This window comes from Amblyraja radiata, chromosome 19 (genome assembly GCF_010909765.2).
Source record: "Amblyraja radiata isolate CabotCenter1 chromosome 19, sAmbRad1.1.pri, whole genome shotgun sequence".
Taxonomy (NCBI): Eukaryota; Metazoa; Chordata; class Chondrichthyes; order Rajiformes; family Rajidae; genus Amblyraja; species Amblyraja radiata.
In genome coordinates, this window is record NC_045974.1 from 16,688,677 (window position 1) to 16,710,338 (window position 21,662).

Consider the following 21,662-nt stretch of genomic DNA (forward strand, 5'->3'; position numbering starts at 1 on the left):
GTCATGTCGTCCTACTAAGTTTCACTGTTTGTATCACTTGTTATCATCTCCACAGCCAACAACGGACCATTCTGAGTTCCACCTTTCCTTCATCATTTTGTTGGCTTTCATTCGTTTGTTCTATGTACCTTTTCCTATCTCTCCTTTCCCTCTCCCCTGACTCTCGGTCTGAAGAAAGATCTCGACCCGAAACTTCACTTATTTTTCTTCAGAGACGCTGGCTAACCCGCTGAGTTACTCCAGCTTTTTGTGTCTATCTTCAGAAGAAAGGTTGTTGTAGGTATAAGCTGGAGTTACAGATGCAAACAGAATCTAGGCTGACACTGTATACCAGTTCCGGTCCATCAGTAAAATACATCAAAATAGGCATCAAAACTCAAGGAATTAAAATTATTATTTAATTTTTTATTTGAGCAATCGATATACAATGATATGACAATAATGATGCTGATAAAAGAACTGAATTAGATTAAACCACTTGGTTCACCAGATAATGCCCCACCATTACTCGACTGGTTGAAATGTGAGTCCAGACGTGTTGTGTCAAATACTGTACAATGCACAGCAACTAACCGAGTTCAAAATCAAAGCGGGGTTGGGGTTGGGGTTGGGGTGGGGGTGGTGGGGGGGGGGGGGGGGAAGCAACTGTTGACCTGCAGTGTCACCCACACTTCATGAGCGATCTAATGGAAGAACAGTCAGCAGACTTGGAGGAGGGAGCGAATGTCAGCACCAACAGAAGAGTTGGAGAGGGGAGAACTTCTTGCATTATCTAATTAATCTGATGAGGTTGCTATTAATAGAATTGAGCAGCCTCTGTGCGTTGAGGCGTGTCCTTTGATAGCATGTTAATTGCTGGCGTTTCATTGGGGATGAGTCACTCGCTGAGCGGCAGGAAGTGTGCCCATGCATTCAGAGCAAGGAGCAGATGCGAGAGGGCGTGGTCTGATGTGGGGTCTCTGAGCTTCTCAGAGTCTTCCTGCCACCATCCCTGGACCTCACAGAGCAGCTGGCCTTGATGCCCCTGAGCACTTTGTAACTCGGATCAACAACGGGCGGGCATGTGAAGCTCTCTCGGATGAGGTAGCCCAGTCTCGTGCTGGCCACCATCCCGTCTGGTGTTGGCAGAATCCTGGTTACCTCTGCATACACGTACTGTACTGCCAGCAGAGAGCCTGCAGAAAGCAAAGGGTCATGTTTGTCATCTCCAATACACTGCAACTTTCACACTGAGGCTAAGTTTCACAAACTAAACTATTTTAACACAGTTATTTTTCATTTAAAGTATGTCGATTAATGAGAGAACTGAGTGTGAACAGAATAACCAAAGCGTTCTACATATATCAGAAATTGGTTTCCCCTACAGGCAGGTGTCTTGTACAACTGCAACATAACCTCCCAGTATATGCTCAAGTGGCTCACTCTCTCATCCCTGACTATGAAGGCTACTGGTTTCAACTCTACACAAGGGACTTGAGATAATTATGCAAGGGCACGTCAGGGCCAATGCAAGCAACATCCTGACAAAGTGACAAAACGGAGGTGGCACTGTTGTTATGGGTGTAGTAAACTGTCATACTGCTGAAGGCAGTGAGCAGCAGGATTACAGTTCCACTGAAGAGTGAGCGTGGCACTCTCAGACGGAGAATGCAGATGGAGTGTTAGCCTATCTGACTGCACCATCGAAGGCATAATACAGAGAGTGGAAATATTGGTTTATACCGAAGATAGAAATAAAGTGCTGGAGTAACTCAGTGGGTCAGGCAGCATCTCCGGAAACATCGAAAAATAGATGCAGGAGTAGGCCATTCCGCCCTTCGAGCCAGCACCGTTATTCAATATGATCATGGCTGATTATCTAAAATCAGTATCCCGTTCCTGCATTTCCCCCATATACCTTGATTCCTTTAGCTCTAAGAGCTAAATCTAACTCTCTCTTGAAAACATCCAATGAATTGGCCTCTACTGCCTTGCGGAGAAAAGGGATGGGTGACATTTTGGGCCGGGACCCTTCCTCAGAGTGTATTGCACTGCCAAAGTATTGCATCATATCAGAAGTAATCTGAAAGTAACAAAGTAAAGGCCTGTCCCACTTGGGCGACCTAATCCGCGAGTTCTGGCGAGTTTGCCCTCGACTCATACTCGCAGCAGGGTCGACACGAGGTCGTAGGAGGTCTTCGTAACTCTCCTTCATGCTTGAGAGTGGTCTCTGCGTACTCGAGGCCTCAGCTAGGTCGCGGCGTTCTTTTCAATATGTTAAAAAGTGTTGAAAATTTCAAAGACCTCTGTACCTGTACCCCCAACACCTTCCTTTCACTTTTCCTCAATAGGCATAAAATACATGACTAGGAAGATTGAAGACTAAATTCTGACATTAAGTCGGTCGTAGTCACGGAGATGTGCAGAGTTTTGACGTAACGCGTAACAGGAACACGGAGAAGGAGCAGTAATCAGATTCCTCAAACCTGTTCCACCATTTAATCACATCTTGGCTGAGCTGATTGCCTCAGCTCCACCTTTCCCTGCCTAGTCGTCACAGCATTTGGTTCCCCCCTGTAGCCCCAGAATCCAAAAATCTAAGGAAGGATGTGATCGCACAGCAAAGCAAGAATTTCATTGTCCTATCAGGGACACATGACAATAAACTCACTTGAACTTGAACTTGATCGCACTGAAAAGGTTACCGAGGAGATTTATGAAGGGCTGTGGTTTTTCTTTGAAACAAATTGGGCTGAAGTGGGAGGTTTAACTGAGGTGGGTAAGGTAACGAGAGAAAGGTCTACTCTATAGTAACAAGGCGACATAGTATAGTGACAAGGATTCGAGGGGAGCACAGACATTTTTTCAGCAGTTAGATAGAGAAATCCTCAGCACATTGTTCTTGGTACTAGAAGTCCAACTGACTAACAAGCTAATGGGTCGGAGGTGGAGTAACAGGAAGAGGTATTTTTGGTTAAACTGTAAACAATCATAAATAGATTTCTGAAATTGCATGCATTCAGTAGCTGCATAAAGTAGGCTTCTCACTCCCTTATAACGCACAGTGCTGTTTGTTTACTTCTTTGGTCAGAAGCCTGGCAGCAGGCATGTGGGAAGGGTGGTATTCTTCCTCTGCGGAGTAAATCCAGTGGCCCATCAGCAGTTCAAGAAGGAACTACAGATGCTGGAAAATCGAAGGTACACAAAAATGCTGGAGAAACTCAGCGGGTGCAGCAGCATCTATGGAGCGAGGGAAATAGGTAACGTTTCGGCCCGAAACGTTACCTATTTCCCTCGCTCCATAGATGCTGCTGCACGCACTGAGTTTCTCCAGCATTTTTGTGTACCGCCCATCAGCAGTTGTCAGCTTCTGTATCTTGAGGTACAGGGGACGTTGTACAGAGCACTCTGTGTAGCTGTGACCTGTCCCCAAGTCTCTCTACACAGGTGGAAGAGCTCAGGAAAGCCCAAGTGTTTTGATGCAGCAGGAAGAGCAGATGCAAGGAGAGGTCTCACAGAGATTGTGGTGCAAGATGCCAAGAGCTGTTAACAACAAAGAAACAACCGCAAAGGGCAAGCCAGTCAGCTCGTCAAGCTTGCTCCACCATTCAATCGTCTAACCTTGGCCTCAAAACCACAATCTCACTGTCTTCCCCTACCCCAGACTCCTGTATTGTGCCAATGCCTGTTAGACAAAACATATCTGCAGGAGTTCCTCGGGCATTTTCAGCTGCTTCATCATTAGCCTTCCTTCAGTCATTAAGGCCAGAAGCAGGGACGTCCACTGATGAGTCCACAATGTTCAGCACCATCAGTGACACCTCAGACAATGAAGCAGCCTGCAACTAAATGCAGCAATATCCAGCCCTGGGCAGATGCGACAAGTTACATTCTCACCACACAAGTGCCGGGCAATGTCAATATCCAACCCGCAAGAGGGACAAGGGCAACAAAAGCAAGGGGAGACCACCACCTGAAAGATGCCCTGCAATGCCCCAACTGGATATATATCACCATTCCATCACCGTAGCTGGGTCGAAATCTTGGAACTCCCTCCCAAACAGCATTGCGAGTATATACACACACGTCAAACACTGTAGTAGTTCAAGGAGGCAGCTCACCACCACCTTCTCAAGGGCAATTAGCGAAAGACAATGAAATGCTTGACCTCAGGTGTGGCTCAGCCTGTGAAACCCACATCCCTTCAATGAATAGTAAACAGTAAAAGTAACTGCTTTGAAATGCTATGACAGCTCTCTGGGGTGGAGAACACAAAAGGGACACAACCCACTGAGAGAGGAGTTTCCTGCACATCTCCTTTGAAACGGGCAACAGGGGAGACGGAAAGGCCTTATTCTGAAACAAGGACCTTCGGAAGGTCTGTCTTATTCTGAAAACAACCACCACCACCCAAAACACCACCTCCCTTCCCTCCCAACTCCCAGAGGAAGCATCCTCGCAGCATCTACTGTGCAAATCCCCTATGGAGTTGCATGTTTCGATCAGATCTCCTCTCGATCGTCTCACCCTTTCCTCATATCCAATCCCTTCCTCCCACAACTCAATACAGGGAACCTTTCTGAAAATACAGTTTTCCCAATCACAGGGAACTAGGTGCCAAAGCAAGCAGTGGGGTCACCGACCGTTCTGAACGTCCCAGACTTTGATGCTGCGATCCTGGGAGCCGGTGTAGATGTGGCGATCGTCCTGTGAGAATGCAGCACAGACCACCCCTTCAAAGAATGCACCCTGTTTGGGTGAGAAGAGCAGAAAGTCAGTGTGTACTCTCCAGAGTTAAATAATAATTTGCCTCAGTGATAAGGAAGGGCCACTATTGTAAGGTCTATGTTAGATTCTTATGTGCAGACTATCAGTGAGGAAAACACTTGATTATTGTTTTCCATTTATCAAGACAATTACACAACAGAATGCAGACACATGAACCAAGTAAATTTATTAGAGGCCATATCAGACCATGCGCCTGGTGCTTATCTATTTGTCTTCCATGATCGTTTCTTGTGGTCTGCCCCGGTTCATTTATCCCACAGCTGCTTTTGGAGGTTCCCTTCCCCCCACCGGCAGGTACATAGTCAGGGGCTGTATTCATTGTAGCCCTAAAATGTACAGTTCTATGCTATTCTTTTTGATCTCTCGTTTTCCTATCTTTTATAAGTTGCGTTTGAGCCCACAGGACGATGCATATCCTTAAGGTTCTTACATAACAGACAAGCTGGTTGACAATTGTCCTAGGTTTTTGCTATCTTTCCATTTTATCGTAAGATTATACAAAACCTTTCTCGTGAGTAGGGTTTTTTGAGAATGTCTGCGCAAGCACTTCTGATGTCCCTAGATGCCTCTGTCTAAACTTTTTAAGGTCGGGAAACCTGTTCCATATTTGGTGCAACTTCCTGTCCCTTATCAACTCTCTTCCATTAGTCAAGTCGAGTCGAGTTTTATTTGTCACTTGCACATAAAGTGGTGCAATAAAAAAAGAACGCAAAATACACAATAAAAATTTAACACAAACATCCACCACAGCATTCATCACAAGGAAGGCACAAAATTTGGTCAGTCCTCCTCCATTTCCCCCCGTGGTTGGGACCTCGACCCTCCACAGTTGCCGCTGCAGGTGTCCACATGTTCAGACAAGGTAGGTCCAGGTAAGTCCTGAATCGGTGCCTCCCCACCGGAGACCGCGGCTTCAAGTTGTCTGCCTCAGGCCGGCAGTCGAAGATCTAAAGTCCCCGCCGCGCCACAGCAAGAAGCACCGCAGACCGCAGGGCCGGTGATCGGAGCTCCTCTCCAGGGATCCACGGCGAGGGACCTCGCTCCGGATGGTAAGTCCCCGCCGCGCCCGCTGTAGAAGTTGGCCGCGGGCCGGCGGTCGGAGCTCTTCTCTCCCCGGGTCCCCAACAGGGGATCCCAGGCTCATTACGCCGCCAGCTGGAGCTCCGTAGACCGCGGCTTCAGGCTGCCGTGGGCCAGTGAAGGGAGCGCTCCCCTCCGGCGAGGGCTCGCCCGCTCCGCGACAAAAGCGTCCTCGCTGCACCTACTGCTGAAGCCCCGGGCGTTTCTCCGGGAAAGGCCTCACCGATCCTCTATGTTAGGCCACGGGGGAGGCGACATGGAAAAAGTCGCCTCACCATGGAGGAGGCGACCAAAACGGTTTCCCACTTACCCCCCCCACACCACCCCCCACACATGACACACCGAGAAACATTAAAAACATACATTAAGACACACTAAAAAAAAAATAGAAAAACAAACACGCTGCTGGTGTTTGGTGTTTTTGTGTTGGTGGATGCTCCTTTTTCCATAACATGCATCTAGAAATAGTACATGGCTGGAGAAGACATTATTTCTTGTGAACAGAGTCCCTTCCTTTTGAAACTAAGGTGATTTTTAAAACATCTCTTACTTTGAACTTCACATCCCTGTGTTTTAAAAGCAAACAGACAATTTTTAATGGAGACACAAGGAACTGCAGATACTAGAATCTTGAGCAAAATACAAAGTGCTGGAGGAACTCAACGGGTCAGGAGGCATCTGTGGATGGAATGGACAGGCAGCGTTTTGGGTCAGAACCCTTCTTCACATTAATTGTAGTAGAGGGGGAGAAAGTCAGGAAATAGAGGTGGGATTGAGACAATGCCTGGCAAGTGGATCGTGACAGGGTTTGATTGGCAGATGGGTGAAGTGACAAAGGTTAGAGATGAAAAAGGGGACAAAAGGGTGTCAGATAAGGGGTGAAAAGAGGAATGAAATGTACAGCCAGAGGAAGGGATATAGGTGGATACATGGCACAGGGGATAGAGGAAAGAGGGAGATAATCCGGTCGAACACCAAATTCTTCCATTTTAAATAATAACCCCAATAATATACCTCCTGCATGTATCCTGTGCCTCCCACCCCAACCCGGTGTACACCCATTTCTTGCACTCTCCCCTCCACAATCACCATGCTCCTTTCCCTTCCTTCGCACATTCAGTTCCCACCCCCGAGTTCCTCATTCCCCTTTCACCTACACCTCTTTCCCTTTCCTTTCATCCCCTTCCACCAAGCCCCTGCCTCTGGTTTTACATTTCAATCCTCCTCTATCCAACACTCTTTTGCCTCCTTGTCATCTCTGAACTTTGTCACTTACTCCACCCATCTGCCAATCAAACACCTCTCACCCCTAACCAACTATCACTTCTCAGGCTTTGTCCCCTCCCCCCCCCCCCCTCCCCCCACACCACTACAAGCATCTGAATAAGGGCCCCAACCAGAAACGTAATTTGTCCATTCCCTCCATGGATGATGTCTAACCCGCTGAGTTCCTCCAACACTTTATGTTTTAACTAGTTTTTTTGCTTGTCTTTTCAAGAAATGTTCATGATCTAATGCTTCTTCTTGAATCTACAACTATTTCATTACAATATTCTTGAGCAATTCTATAAGGGGTTGCAGCTTTAAAATGACGATTAGTGATCACAACCTCATTATTACATACGCTACATTGCTTCCTCTTTTTTTGAAGAAAACAAACTTATTTAACAGATTTATCAATTTGATCAAATCACCGGTTTCTACAGAGTGATCTCTGATGAGCTGTTGCTGTTAACTTAGCTGAGGTCCTCAATACATTGAGCCCTGTTGGGATATCAGGCTTACCTGAACTCACTAATATCATCTCTCGAGCTTTATGTTACTCCTTATCTGTCTGACAAGAACCTTGACACGGAAAACTCTATGTCTCCCACTGAACACATTCTGCACCTTACCACACGAGAGATTAAGAAACCGCAGTGTCACGTACATCACACCCACATTAGTACCATGGAAACATACAGCACAGGCACTGGCATTTCCAGCCCACCTTGTCCATGCCGACCATGATGCTTATTTACTCTGATCTCATTTGTCCACATTAGGCCCAAATTGCTCTAAGGTTCATTACAACTCATAATCTTTAAAAAAAAATTAAAATCACATTCCAACAGTCCATGACTCTCACACACCAGTCACTGGAATTTTTCGTTTCAATGTTCCTCCCCAGTACAAGGTAAAAGATCAGTCTGTTTTCCCATTGCGGCTTGAGCACATGTGAGGTCTTATACACATGTATGCACTTATACACATGTGCATCGGGCACATACACATGTGCATGCATGCTCAAGCATACACTCCTTTGCATGTAGACATAGATATAGCCACACATGCATGCATATCGATTAATGCACACATGTACCTGTGCATGCGCACACGGAGACACCTACATGACACACATACAGTCAGTGCATACATTAACACACCCCCACGGATAAATAGATGTGTATATGCACACAGGAACACACTGCACCCACACATGTATACTCATGCACATATAGACATGCAGGTGTGTACATATAGACACATGCATTCAAACACACAAGCAAATGCACACACTTACAAACACACACACTTACGCACACACAAACAGGTCCCAAAGTGATACAACACAGGTTCAACCAGTCTATGTCAGCTGTTTAAAAGAACAATTGCATTGCTCTGCTCTTTCCTTGCATCCTCTGTGATTGTTTTCCCGGTTGGTGGTTGTCCAATTGGTTTTTGAATCTGATTATTAATTCCAACAATATTAGTCTTTTAAGCATGAACTTCAGATTATTCTAAAGTGGTGGGTACCGTAGCATTATCTTGGTCAATGTCCGACTCACTGTTGCTTAGTTTAGTTTATTGTCATGTGTACCGAGGTACAGTGAGAAGATTTTTGTTGAATGCTATCCAGTCAGCAGTAAGACTATACATGTTTACAGCCGTCCACAGTCTACTGATACAGAATAAAGGGCATAACGTTTAGTACAAGATAAAGTCCAGTAAAGTCCACCTAAAGATGGTCCAAGGGTCTCCAATGAGGTAGATGGTAGGTCTCTAGATGGTGATAGAATTGTTCAGATGCCTGATAATGTCTGGAAAGAAAGTATCCCTGAATCTGGAGGTATGCTTTTTCACACTTCTGTACCTCTTGCCTGATGGGGGAGGGATGATGAGAGAATGTCCAGGGTGAGACTCGTTCTTGATTATGCTGGTGGCCTTGCCAAGGCAGTGTGAAGTGTAGATGGAGTTAATGGAAGAGAGGTTGGTTTGAGATGGTCTGAGCTGCATCCATAATTCTCTGCAATTTCTTACGGTCTTGGACGGAGTTGTTCCCAAACCATGCTGTGATGCATCCCGATAAAATGCTTTTTCCGGCGCATCTTTGGAAGTTGGAGAGAGTTGTTGGGGACTTCCAAAGCCTTCTAAGGAAGTTGAGGTGTTGGTGTGCTTTCTTGGCCATTGCTTCGATATGGCTGGTCCAGGACAAGTTGCTGGTGATATTTACTCCTAGGAACTTGAAGATTTAAACCATCTCTTATTCTGAAGTTAATCACAATCTATTTTGTCTTGTTGACAGTGAGCGAAAGGTTGTTGTCTTGACCACAGGTTACAAGTTTCTCAATCTGCTTCCTGTATTCAGTCTCGTTGTTATTTGATATCCAGCCCACTACAGTGGTATTCTCTGCAAATTTGTAAATTGAGTTGGGTTTGGATATGGCTGCACAGCCAGGAGGATGTGTACGGAGTAAAGAATCCGTGTGGGGCACCAGTGTTAATGTATGCAGGATAGTTTTCTAAACCAACATGTAGAGGAACCAACGATAGAGCAGGCTATTCTAGATTGGGTATTGAGTAATGAGGAAGGGTTAGTTAGCAGTCTTGCTGTGGGTGGCCCCTTGGGCAAGAGTGACCATAATATGGTTGAGTTCTTCATTAGGATGGAGAGTGACATTGTTAATTCAGAAACAAGGGTCCTGAACTTAAAGAAAGGTAACTTTGAGGGTATGAGACGTGAATTGGCCAAGATAGACTGGCAATTGATTGTTAATGGGTTGACGGTGGATATGCAATGGAAGGCATTTAAAGACTGCATGGATGAACTACAACAATTGTTCATCCCAGTTTGGCAAAAAAAAAAAATCAGGGAAGGTAGTGCATTCGTGGATAACAAGGGAAATCAGGGATAGTATCAAAACAAAAGATGAAGCATACAAATTAGCCAGAAAAAGCAGCCTACCAGAGGACTGGGAGAAATTCAGAGACCAGCAGAGGAGGACAAAGGGCTTAATTAGGAAAGGGAAAATAGATTATGAAAGAAAACTGGCAGGGAACATAAAAACTGACTGCAAAAGTTTTTATAGAAATGTGAAGAGAAAAAGATTAGTTAAAACAAATGTAGGTCCCTTGCAGTCAGAAACAGGTGAATTGATCACGGGGAACAAGGACATGGCAGACCAATTGAATAACGTTTTTCCCCCCCCCCCCCACCCCCCATCAGTCTGAAGAAGGGTTTCGGCCCGAAACGTCGCCTATTTCCTTCGCTCCATAGATGCTGCTGCACCCGCTGAGTTTCCCCAGCAATTTTGTGTACCTTCAATTGAATAACTACTTTGGTTCTGTCTTCACTAAGGAAGACATAAATAATCTGCCGGAAATAGCAGGGGACCGGGGGTCAAATGAGATGGAGGAACTAGTGAAATCCAGGTTAGCCGGGAAGTGGTGTTAGGTAAATTGAATGGATTAAAGGCCAATAAATCCCCAGGGCCAGATAGGCTGCATCCCAGAGTACTTAAGGAAGTAGCCCCAGAAATAGTGGATGCATTAGTGATAATTTTTCAAAACTCTTTAGATTCTGGAGTAGTTCCTGAGGATTGGAGGGTAGCTCATGTAACCCCACTTTTTAAAAAGGGAGGGAGAGAGAAAACGGGGAATTACAGACCAGTTAGTCTAGCGTCGGTAGTGGGGAAACTGCTAGAATCAGTTATTAAAGATGGGATAGCAGCACATTTGGAAAGTGGTGAAATCATTGGACAAAGTCAGCATGGATTTATGAAAGGTAAATCATGTCTGACGAATCTTATAGAATTTTTCGAGGATGTAACTAGTAGAGTGGATAAGGGAGAACCAGTGGATGTGTTATATCTGGACTTTCAGAAGGCTTTCGACAAGGTCCCACATAAGAGATTAGTATACAAACTTAAAGCACATGGTATTGGGGGTTCAGTATTGATGTGGATAGAGAACTGGCTGGCAGACAGGAAGCAAAGAGTAGGAGTAAACAGGTCCTTTTCAGAATGGCAGGCAGTGACTAGTGGGGTACCGCAAGGCTCAGTGCTGGGACCAGCTATTTACGATATATATTAATGATTTGGACGAGGGAATTGAATGCAACATCTCCAAGTTTGCGGATGACACGAAGCTGGGGGGCAGTGTTAGCTGTGAGGAGGATGCTAGGAGGCTGCAAGGTGACTTGGATAGGCTGGATGAGTGGGCAAATGCATGGCAGATGCAGTATAATGTGGATAAATGTGAGGTTATCCACTTTGGTGGCAAAAACAGGAAAGTAGACTATTATCTGAATGGTGGCCGATTAGGAAAAGGGGAGATGCAACGAGACCTGGGTGTCATGGTACACCAGTCATTAAAAGTAGGCATGCAGGTGCAGCAGGCAGTGAAGAAGGCGAATGGTATGTTAGCATTCATAGCAAAAGGATTTGAGTATAGGAGCAGGGAGGTTCTACTGCAGTTGTACAGGGTCTTGGTGAGACCACACCTGGAGTATTGCGTACAGTTTTGGTCTCCTAATCTGAGGAAATACATTCTTGCCATAGAGGGAGTACAGAGAAGGTTCACCAGACTGATTCCTGGGATGTCAGTACTTTCATATGAAGAAAGACTGGATAGACTCGGTTTGTATTCGCTAGAATTTAGAAGATTGAGGGGGGATCTTATAGAAACTTACAAAATTCTTAAGGGGTTGGACAGGCTAGATGCAGGAAGATTGTTCCCGATGTTGGGGAAGTCCAGAACAAGGGGTCACAGTTTAAGGATAAGGGGGAAATCTTTTAGGACCGAGATGAGGAAAACATTTTTCACACAGAGAGTGGTGAATCTCTGGAATTCTCTGCCACAGAAGGTAGTTGAGGCCAGTTCATTGGCTATATTTAAGAGGGAGTAAGATGTGGCCCTTGCGGCTAAAGGGATCAGGGGGTATGGAGAGAAGGCAGGTACAGGATACCGAGTGGGATGATCAGCCATGATCATATTGAATGGCGGTGTAGGCTCGAAAGGCCGAATGGCCTACTCCTGCACCTATTTTCTATGTTTCTATGTATCTATGTTAAGGATTATCGTAGAGGACAATTTTTCAACTATCCTCACTTGTTGTTATATGTTATTGAAATGCTGGTGCTTGTATTCTTTTCACAGAGAGGATGCCTGGAATGCATTGCCTGAGGGGGTGGGAGACACAGAATCAATGGTAACCACAAAATGAGGAGCAAAGATGGGATTGGTTGAATTGGACAGGCGTTAAATGAGTAAGGGCATGTATGATAGGCTGAATGGCCTCTCCCCAATGTGTGGTTAGTGAGGGGACTGCTGCACCTCACCTTGTAGGCCATCTCGTGTTGCCAGTGCCGCCTGGACAGGTTCCACAGCCTCTGGACGGGCCCCTGGCATCCGCTGAACACATACAGCTCATTGTGGCTGGTCTCCAGGCAGGTGATCCGGCTGTCGTGAGGCTCCAGGACGGTGGGCATCGAGCACAGGGCGGTGTGGAGGAGCAGCTTCCCGGTGTCGGTGCCGAGCAACAGGCTGCAGTCCGACAGGACCGCGACGCTGGAGGCGACCGAGCCGGGAGGGCTAGCAACGGTTAGCAGCAACTCGCCCAGCAGCGGCCCAGCCTCGGCCAGGCCCAGCGCATACACCGACACCAGGCCGCTGCCGCCGGCCGTTGCCAGCCTCTCCTCGCCGCTGCTGAGGGTGACGTAGCGGACGGCGCCGCAGGGCCCGGGCGGGGGTCGGCGCTCCAGCTCCCGCAATGTCCTGGTGCAGAAAACGGCCAGGCAGCCCGAGGCCAGCCCGCAGATCAGCGCCTTCCTCCGCTGTGCCACCATCAGGCAGCAGAGCTCGGTGTCCAGGCCCAGGCTGCCGAGTGCCACACCTGCGGCGAGAGGGCCCAGAGTTAGTCACCGGATCCACAGCCCGGCCCATGTTACCGCGACCCCCAGCCCATGTTACATGTGCATTTGTTATAGAAGCAGAATTAGGCCATTCAGCCCATCAAGTCTACTCCACCATTCATCCATGGCTGATCTATCTTTCCCTCGCAACCCCCATTCTCCCCATAACCCCTGACATCCCTACTAATCAAGAATCTACCTATCTCTGCCTTAAAAATATCCATTGACTGGGCCTCCGCAGCCTTCTGTAGCGATGAATTCCACTTCCATTACTATGGACCGCGGCCCCCAGCCCAGCTGCACCAAGGGGCAGAAAAGAAACCATCCAACACCACCAGCAGTAAACACTGCATTTATTGTTGATGGCGTCGTAGCGGGGTGGGAAAGCCAGGGTAGGAATAATACCTCCTCAGGATGTTATTCCCTCACCTATCACCATCAACAGAGAGAGGAACCTTCCCCCTTCCACCATTGCCTACAGTTTCTGTCTGTACCCCCTCAAAATGCATCCAGCATTCTCCCTCTCATTCAAGGTTTCAAGGTCAGTTTATTGTCACATGTGCCAATTAAGGTACAGTGAAATTCGATTTACTATTCTTCTCTGTTCCAAGGAGGACAACTCCAGCTTGTCCAGTTTGTACACATAAATTCACTCATCCCTGGAATAATTTTAGTAAATCTGTGTTGCACCCTCTCTAGAGCCTCCGCACTTTCTAAAGTGTGGTGTCCAGGCTTGGCACAATATTCCTGTTGTGATGTTACAACAATCAGGACTTTCTTCCACTTGCACTCTCTTGCAAGCTCGGAGGGATATGGGGAGTTTGTGCACCTATCACCGAAAGCTAACATGCAAGCAACGAGGAAAGGTTGCAAGAGAGTTTAAGTCCATGTGCAAAGAGATTTTACTAAAATTATCTAGGGCTCTGGTGAGACCATACCAGAATGTGGTGTACAGTTCTGTCTCTCCCAGTCTAAGGAAGGGTGAATCAGCTCCAGAGACCAGGATTCAATCCTAACCTCCAGTGCTGAATGTGAAATACAGAAATGTTCTTTATGTGACTACGTGGGTTTTCTCCCACAACCCAAAGTCATGCAGGTTGGTCATCTAATTGGCTGCTGTATATTACACCTAATTTTAGGTGAATTATAGAATCTATGGGGGAGTTGTTGGGGAACATTAAGTGAGATGAGTTTAAATGGGTGCTCGATGGTACTACTTGTAACAGAGAGGTACAGATGGAATCCTGGGATGAGCAGATATTTCAACTGACCAGAGATGAAGCAGACTGGGCCTATTCTCTCCAACATTTAGAAGGATGAGAAATGTTTACATTGGAACACAGAAAAAATGTTATGGTGCTTGACACAAGAGGATGACATCTCTGGCTGAGAGTCCAGAACTGGGGACCACAGTTTCAAATGAAAGGGTAGAACATTCAGAATTGAGATCAAAGGGAATTTCTTCACCCAGGATAGTCAATCTCTGGAATTCTGTCCCGAGGGAAGTTGTGGAGGCTTAGTCAATTAATATGTTTAAGAAAGAGGTCAATTCATTTTGGGACCGTCAGGTAATTGAGGGGTTAATGTGCATTGAATGAAATTAACACTAAGGTAAACGACTAACTATAATCTTATAGTGTAGAAGACACAAAGGGTGAATGGCGTACTCCTGTGTTTATATCTCCTGTTGCCACGTTCAAGAGGTTTGTTGGACGAATTATCTAATTAGATGCTTTCCTGCTTCACATTCACCTCAGGCTGCCCCATGTAAACCTTACATCTTCGCATTTCATCCTGTTTATGTTTAATGATGACAAGTAACCCAAGCAGCCTAAGGCATCACCTTCTTCAGCATTCCAAATGACTACTTTGTTCGACTCCCCTGTTTTCGGAAAGCACACCGAGTTGTCTTCCCGTATCAAGCCAGTGATCGTACTGCGGTTATGGAACGGCGTAACTGTGGTGTGCTGCCGATCGTAACTCAGGTTCCAAATTTTAAGGTAGTAAGCACTGCGTGATGCTGATATCAAGGTGTTCCCAGATAGTGTCAGAGAGGTAAGGGGAACTCCCATTCCTTCCATCGAGTCCACCAGCTTGACATTGGGTGACAAGCTCCACACCTATGAAGAAAGAATGAACAAGGATGAATTGCACAGTTTAGAAGCTGCCAGTGTTCCAGGACACCTCCTGATTATGCTTAATGTACATGGCACTAAACACGGTTATGTCACTAGATCAGGAATCTCGACACACAGATTAATGATCTAGAGACGTGAGATTAGATCTCGACAAATTCTTTAATTTGGAATAAAAAATTCTCCTAGTACTGGTGCTACCGAACAGTTGTTAAAATCTCATTTGATTCAGTAACATCCGTGAGGTAGAAATCATATGTGACTCGTCCAATAACAAAATGGTTGTCAGAATTGCTATCTGAACTGATATAGCAACCCAATCAATAACATTAGATCATGGCATCAGAGTATTATAATGGAACCTTGTTAACATCTACCAACTGTCCGATACAAATTTCTGACTGTGACACTTCTTCACAAACATCTGGAAACATGCCTAGGTTGGCTGTTCCACAAACTATACAAGAGACATCCTGGCATAATCATGCTCACAAAATCAACATTGACCCAATTTGCCAGGCTCCTCCAGCATCAGACCTGGGTGTGGCCTTTGTCCCAGTAGGTTAGAACCACCATCGGTGGAAGTGCAGTGTTATCTAGGCAGTAGTGGCAAATGGATGATCCCACCTGAGGAATCTGCCTTTACATAAGCCAGTCTGCAAACAATTCAAGTCTAAATCCAGATCCTGTATAGCACCATGGAATGAGGTTAAGCTCAGCAGGGAAACAACTTGCTGATTCCCACCCACTGTCTTCCCCCAAATGATGAATCAACTTTCCTCTGTGTTTATCAACACATGGAAGGAGCTTTGCAATGATCAAGGGGACAGGATGTCCTCTGGGTGGGTATTTTGCATCTCCATCTGCCAGAAGTGATTGGTAGCACGACCATGGTACAAGATGACTCAGCCTTGAAGGTAGTGCTACCACTGAGAACTGCGGTAGGTGGTGAGTAGATTAAGATGCTTAAACTTATCTTCATTACTCTGCCAACTGGACATGAATCGGTTGATGACAGCAGTTACAGAAATGGCCATTGCACAGTCCAAACCATGGATATGTACCATCATACCATCATGCATTAAGGGACAGATGCCTGAACAGATCTGACAACTCGAAACTGGACTTCAATGAGCCACCATAGAAATTTGCATTACCTCCATCTCCAGCATATCCTAATGTTTACTGATGGACCCAAGACATGGGAACAGTCTTCGTTCAAAGAGGTGGGCAAAAAGGCATGCTGTAAGCGGGCATACCTAAAATTAAGGTATCATCTGATGATGATGAGAGCATGGGAAAGAGTTAAGTGACTCCCCGATCAATAACGAGAATGATCCCAGGAATGATTGGGTTAACATAACATGAACATTTGATGGGACTGGACCTGTGCTTACTGGGGTTTAGAAGGATGAAGCTTACTGAATAATAAAAGGCCTGGATAAAATGGTTGTGGAGAGGGTGTTTCCACTAGTGGGAGAGTATAAGACCAGAGGCCATAGCCTCAGAATAAAAGGATGTACCTTTAGAAAAGAGATGAGGAGGAATTTATTCAGATAGAGGATGATGAATCTGTGAAATTCATTGCTACAGAAGACTGTGGAGGCCGTCAATGGATATTCTTCAGGCAGATTGATAGATTCTTGATTAGTATGGGTGTCAGGGGTTATGGGGTTGAGAGGTTGAGAGGGAAAGATAGATCAGCCATGATTGAATGGCAGAGTAGACTTGATGAAACAAATGGCCTAATTCTGCTCCTATAACATGAACATGAATAAAATTGGTTAAAGCAATTAAATCTTTGTTCACTTTGTTGGCAAGGTCAGAATTAACTTCTCCATTTATAGTTTTCCTATTGTGAGAAGAGACTATCAGCAGGTACTTGTGGTGGGCAGGGAGATATTGAGGAAGAACGCCTCTGGCTTTAAGGGATTGCAGGAAGGACAAAGGAGATTTATGGATTATGAACCTCAACAGGTCTAATGACGATTCACTTACAGAGCATCCCTGCATTACCAGCTGTTCAGGTAACAGACATACATCTTTACAGAATTCATCAATCACTATCCAAAAAATTGAGATACAGAATAAAATTCAATCTCATGGAATTTGTAAATAATAGTAAATAAATTAGTCCGTTTTGTCAACGTGTTTCTTGATGTGTAAATAGAGTCATATAGTGTGGAAACAGGCCCTTCGGCCCAACTTGCCAATGCCAACCAACATGCCCCATCTACACCAGTCCCACCTGCCTGTGTTTGTTCTGTATCCCTCTAAACCAATCCTATCCATGTGCCTGTCTAAATTATGGAAAATCATGATAGAGACCTTTTTTTAGGAATACAACCCTCCTTATACAACCTAACTCTGGGAGGAGGTACCGCAGCATGAAGAGCGGGACAACCAGGTTCTGCAACAGCTTCATCCCCCAGGCCATAAGATTACTGAACAATCAACAAAACCGAGGCTAGAACTTTTTAAATATCGACACTTTTTAAAAACTTTTTATATATATTTATTTTACAGAACCATGCACATGAGGCATTTTTATGGACGCACCTAGCACTTTTACTTTTACTATTTACCTGATTTGGAGAGTCAAATGCAACGAAATTTCGTTCAAGGTGCACTGTGCCTAGGTGTATATCTGAATGACAATAAAGTTTTCATTCATTCATTCATTCCCCTCCCCCATCCTATAATGCGGGAATTGCCTGTAATTCTGATTTACCCGAATAGTCTCGTCGGCAGACCCTGTGACCAGCAAGCTCTCATCTCTGCTGATTATACCCGTGTGAACCTTGTCACCGTGCTCCAAGTCCACTGCCGAGGCTTTCTGAATCGTACTGGCATCCAGCGTGAAAACCCGAGCATACTTCCCAAACCCTGTAATTAAAATATTATCCTATTAGAATATTACAGATGCATGTTTCACTCCCCAGTAGCATCTTTAGAGTTTAGAGATACAGCGCGGAAACAGGCCCTTCAGCCCACCGAGTCCGCGCCTACACACACTAGGGTCAATTTACAATTTTACCAAGCTGATTAACTTACAAACCTGTACCTCTTTGGAGTGTGGGAGGAAGCGGGAGCACCCGGAGAAAACCCACGTAGGTCACGGTGAGAACGTACAAACTCCATGCAGACAGCACCCATAATCAGGGTCGAAACCGGGTCTCTGGCGCTTTAAGGCAGCAACTCTACCACTGCGCTACAATGCTGCATATGTTTCTAGTTTGTGTTGAGAACACCTGTACTATGTTCACTACTGTATTTTAGGGAGCATTAAGGTAAATGGGTTCTCATCCAGGAGAGTTCAAGGTCATTCCTATCCCACTGGAAGAGGCCACTCTCACCTGATTTTATTCCGTTTTATTCAGTCATATCACAAAATTGGCTCTTTTTCACTTTTTGTTCTGGCATCCTCCAAAGACCATCTTTGGGCCACCTCAATCTCTTATCTATATTAGTGTTTCGTAATAGTAAGTAGATGGTTTTGTGGAGACACAAGAGTACTGCAGATGCTGGAATCTTGAGTAAACAAAAACTTGAGGAGGAAGTCAGCGAGTTTTGGGTCGGGACCCTTCTTCAGACGAGGGGAGATAACCATGAGAAGGGGCTGGAGCTGGCAAGTGATAGGTGGATCCAGGAAAGGAGGGGTTGTTTGGCAGGTAAGTCAGGTGAGAAAGGAAAGGATGGGAAACGGTTTGATGAATTACTGTGATGTATCATGTACAAGATATTGTATCAATGTATCTCTCCCTCTCTGTCTCATTTACTCTACACGCCTCACATTTTCTGTAAAATCTTAGAATCTCTGTGGGAGCAAGAGGCCACGAGCTTATAGCCAGAGCTAGGTTATTCATTAGAAACATCAACACAAATAATCAATGAAATGTCCCCATTGGTCTGTAGATGCTTACAAGCCTAAAGTGTATAGTTTTGAGAGTTTGAGATATGAGGGGTGTGCAAAAGTGTGATGTAATGACTGATCCAAAGCTCATCCGTAGCCTGAGGGAACTGTACTGCAGACTTGACTGAGTGTCCTCTGGTCCTGAGTGCTCCTGTACAGAGGATCCAACATGGAATAATTCCTGGCAAGGTAGTAAGTGGACATGAGTTAGTACGTTGTCTAACTCACATGAGTGAGACAAAGTACACTCAGAAGAGCTGGTTGATAAATACTTAGAATTATCAATTGGTACTAGGTATAATGTTATGCCATCTTATTTTCATTTCCCCTCAAAAAGCAAAAATAATAACCTACAGAAGCTGTAAATCTGAAATAAAATCAGAATGGGTTGGAAGAGTACAGCAGGTCAGGCAGCATCAGTAGAGGTGGGTGAATTATAACAGCGGATAAGGAAACGACAGGGGTATCAAACAAATACATCGCATGAGAAGATGTGCAGATCCAGTGCAAATGATGATTTAATGCAAATTATTTTTTGTGCAACAAACTATTCAAAGAGTTAATATGCTTCAGAATTGAAAAATCCCCAGGACTTTCTGATGTACACCCCGCAGGATTAGAAGGTGGCCACGGGGATAGTGGATGGTTTAGTTATTATAGGGTGATTTCACGAAAGGTCACTGGAGCGTAAATCCCCACTCACGTGACCGAAAATTTTAACTGGGGGACAAGCGTCACTTCCGGTACATGTTAGTGAATGGGAAAACACGCACTTTCACACCCGTTAAAAACATCGAAAACGGCCAGTTTTTGAGCTGCAATTAAGTGAGCCAGTCGGGGTGCCCGTGAGGAACAGCTATCTAAATTTACAGTCCAAAAAAAAGATAGAAACTAAGGTAAATACAAGAGGGAGCTGAAGGGGCCAAAACAGCGGAAGTTGATTGCGGACATTTTTCGTGGAGATTTAAAGATCCAAAATATCGGAAATTATCGCGTTTGCTCGCTGCATTTCATCAAAAGTAAGGCATTATTGACTTTGTTATCTTTATTCATTTGTTAGATGAAAAGTATTAAAAGTTAGAAATCCGTCAGTAAAATTGCAAAATCGCCCATGGTTCTCGGGTGGATTTTAACATGCAAAATGAACACGCTTCTGAAGCTCCATTTACCATTTAAATAATCGTAAACTCTCAATGCGTTTGGAAATCAATTTTACTCAGATGCAAGCTAAGTATTGGGATAATTCTCAGCTGTTGGACAAAATCAGGAGATTTTATTATTTGCCAGAATATATTTCTCAATGTTTCTTGTTTAAAGCCTGCACAATCACCCAAACTACTTATTTATTTTTCATCTAATAACAGACAAGCCTGCAGCATGGAATTATGTCAACAATCCTGATTGGGCACCCACTGTGAGCAGGATAGACAATGTGCACAAGAACGCCATGCACGTGCAATTTTGTCCTGATTTTGTCCAACAGCTGAGAATTATCCCATTCCTTAGCTTGCATGAAGTTAAGGAAAATTATGTTTCACTAACCTGTGAAGCTATTTATAGACATACTTAATAGGGTAAATGAAGAGTCGATAGATGTGATGTAACTATGTTTTCAGAAATGAATGTTGCATTTTGGACAATCCTTTTGAGATGGCACCTCCATTGTTAATACGGTATGTAGACAAATACATGGATAGGACAGGTTTGGAGGGATATGGACCAAACGTGGGCAGGTGGGACGTGCAGCTGGGACATGTTGGCCCATGTGGGCAAGTTGGGCCGAACGGCCTGTTTCTACACTATTACTCTATGACTCCATGACTTTATTGTTCTCAGGCAATTTGAAAGGAGTTGTATTGTTTAGTGCTCTTGTGCATCATCTGAGGGGCCGTAGTGATGGTCGTGATGATTAGATTAGATTAGATTAGATTAGATTCGTTTTATTGTCATTCAGACCTTTCGGTCTGAACAAAATTTTGTTTCCCTGCAGTCATACATATAATTTAAAAAATGGCAAAAACACACAATCAACACAAATTTAACATCCACCACAGTGAGTTCACCAAACACCTCCTCACTGTGGTGGAAGGCAAAATCTTAAAGTCTCTGTCTCTTCCCCCTTTGTTCTCCCTCTGCGCCGAGGCGACGGTTCAAACTCCGCGGGTGGTTGCTGCCTCCGCCACAACTCCAGGGCCGAGTCGGGTCTCCGCCGCTGCTGCTGCTGCCGCCGCCACAGCTTCTGTGCCGAGCCGGGTCTCCGCTGCTGCTGCTGCCGCCGCTACAGCTTCGGGGCCGAGTCAGGTCTCCGCTGCTGCTGCTGTTGCTGCTACAGCTCCAGGGCCGAGCCGGGTCTCCGCTGCTGCTGCTGTTGCTGCTACAGCTCCAGGGCCGAGCCGGGTCTCCGCTGCTGCTGCTGCCGCCGCTACAGCTTCGGGGCCGAGTCAGGTCTCCGCTGCTGCTGCTGCCGCCGCCACAGCTCCAGGGCCGAGCCGGGTCTCCGCTGCTGCTGCTGTTGCTGCTACAGCTCCAGGGCCGAGCCGGGTCTCCGCTGCTGCTGCTGCCGCCGCTACAGCTTCGGTGCCGAGTCAGGTCTCC

At 45.5% G+C, this 21,662-nt stretch overlaps 1 protein-coding gene across 1 annotated transcript in view; it reads right to left on the reverse strand.

Moving 5' to 3' along the window:
• Positions 1–620: 620 nt before the first annotated feature.
• nwd1 (NACHT and WD repeat domain containing 1) overlaps positions 621–21,662 on the reverse strand; it is a 47,271-nt gene continuing 26,229 nt past the window's right edge. Inside the window, exons 15-19 of the mRNA XM_033037762.1 lie at positions 17,886–18,040; positions 14,863–15,139; positions 12,447–13,000; positions 4,623–4,728; positions 621–1,175 (exon numbers count right to left, since the gene is read on the reverse strand). Of these exons, the coding sequence (XP_032893653.1) occupies positions 913–1,175; positions 4,623–4,728; positions 12,447–13,000; positions 14,863–15,139; positions 17,886–18,040 (1,355 nt within the window). The 3' untranslated portion in view covers positions 621–912. The remainder of the gene's footprint in view (positions 1,176–4,622; positions 4,729–12,446; positions 13,001–14,862; positions 15,140–17,885; positions 18,041–21,662) is intronic.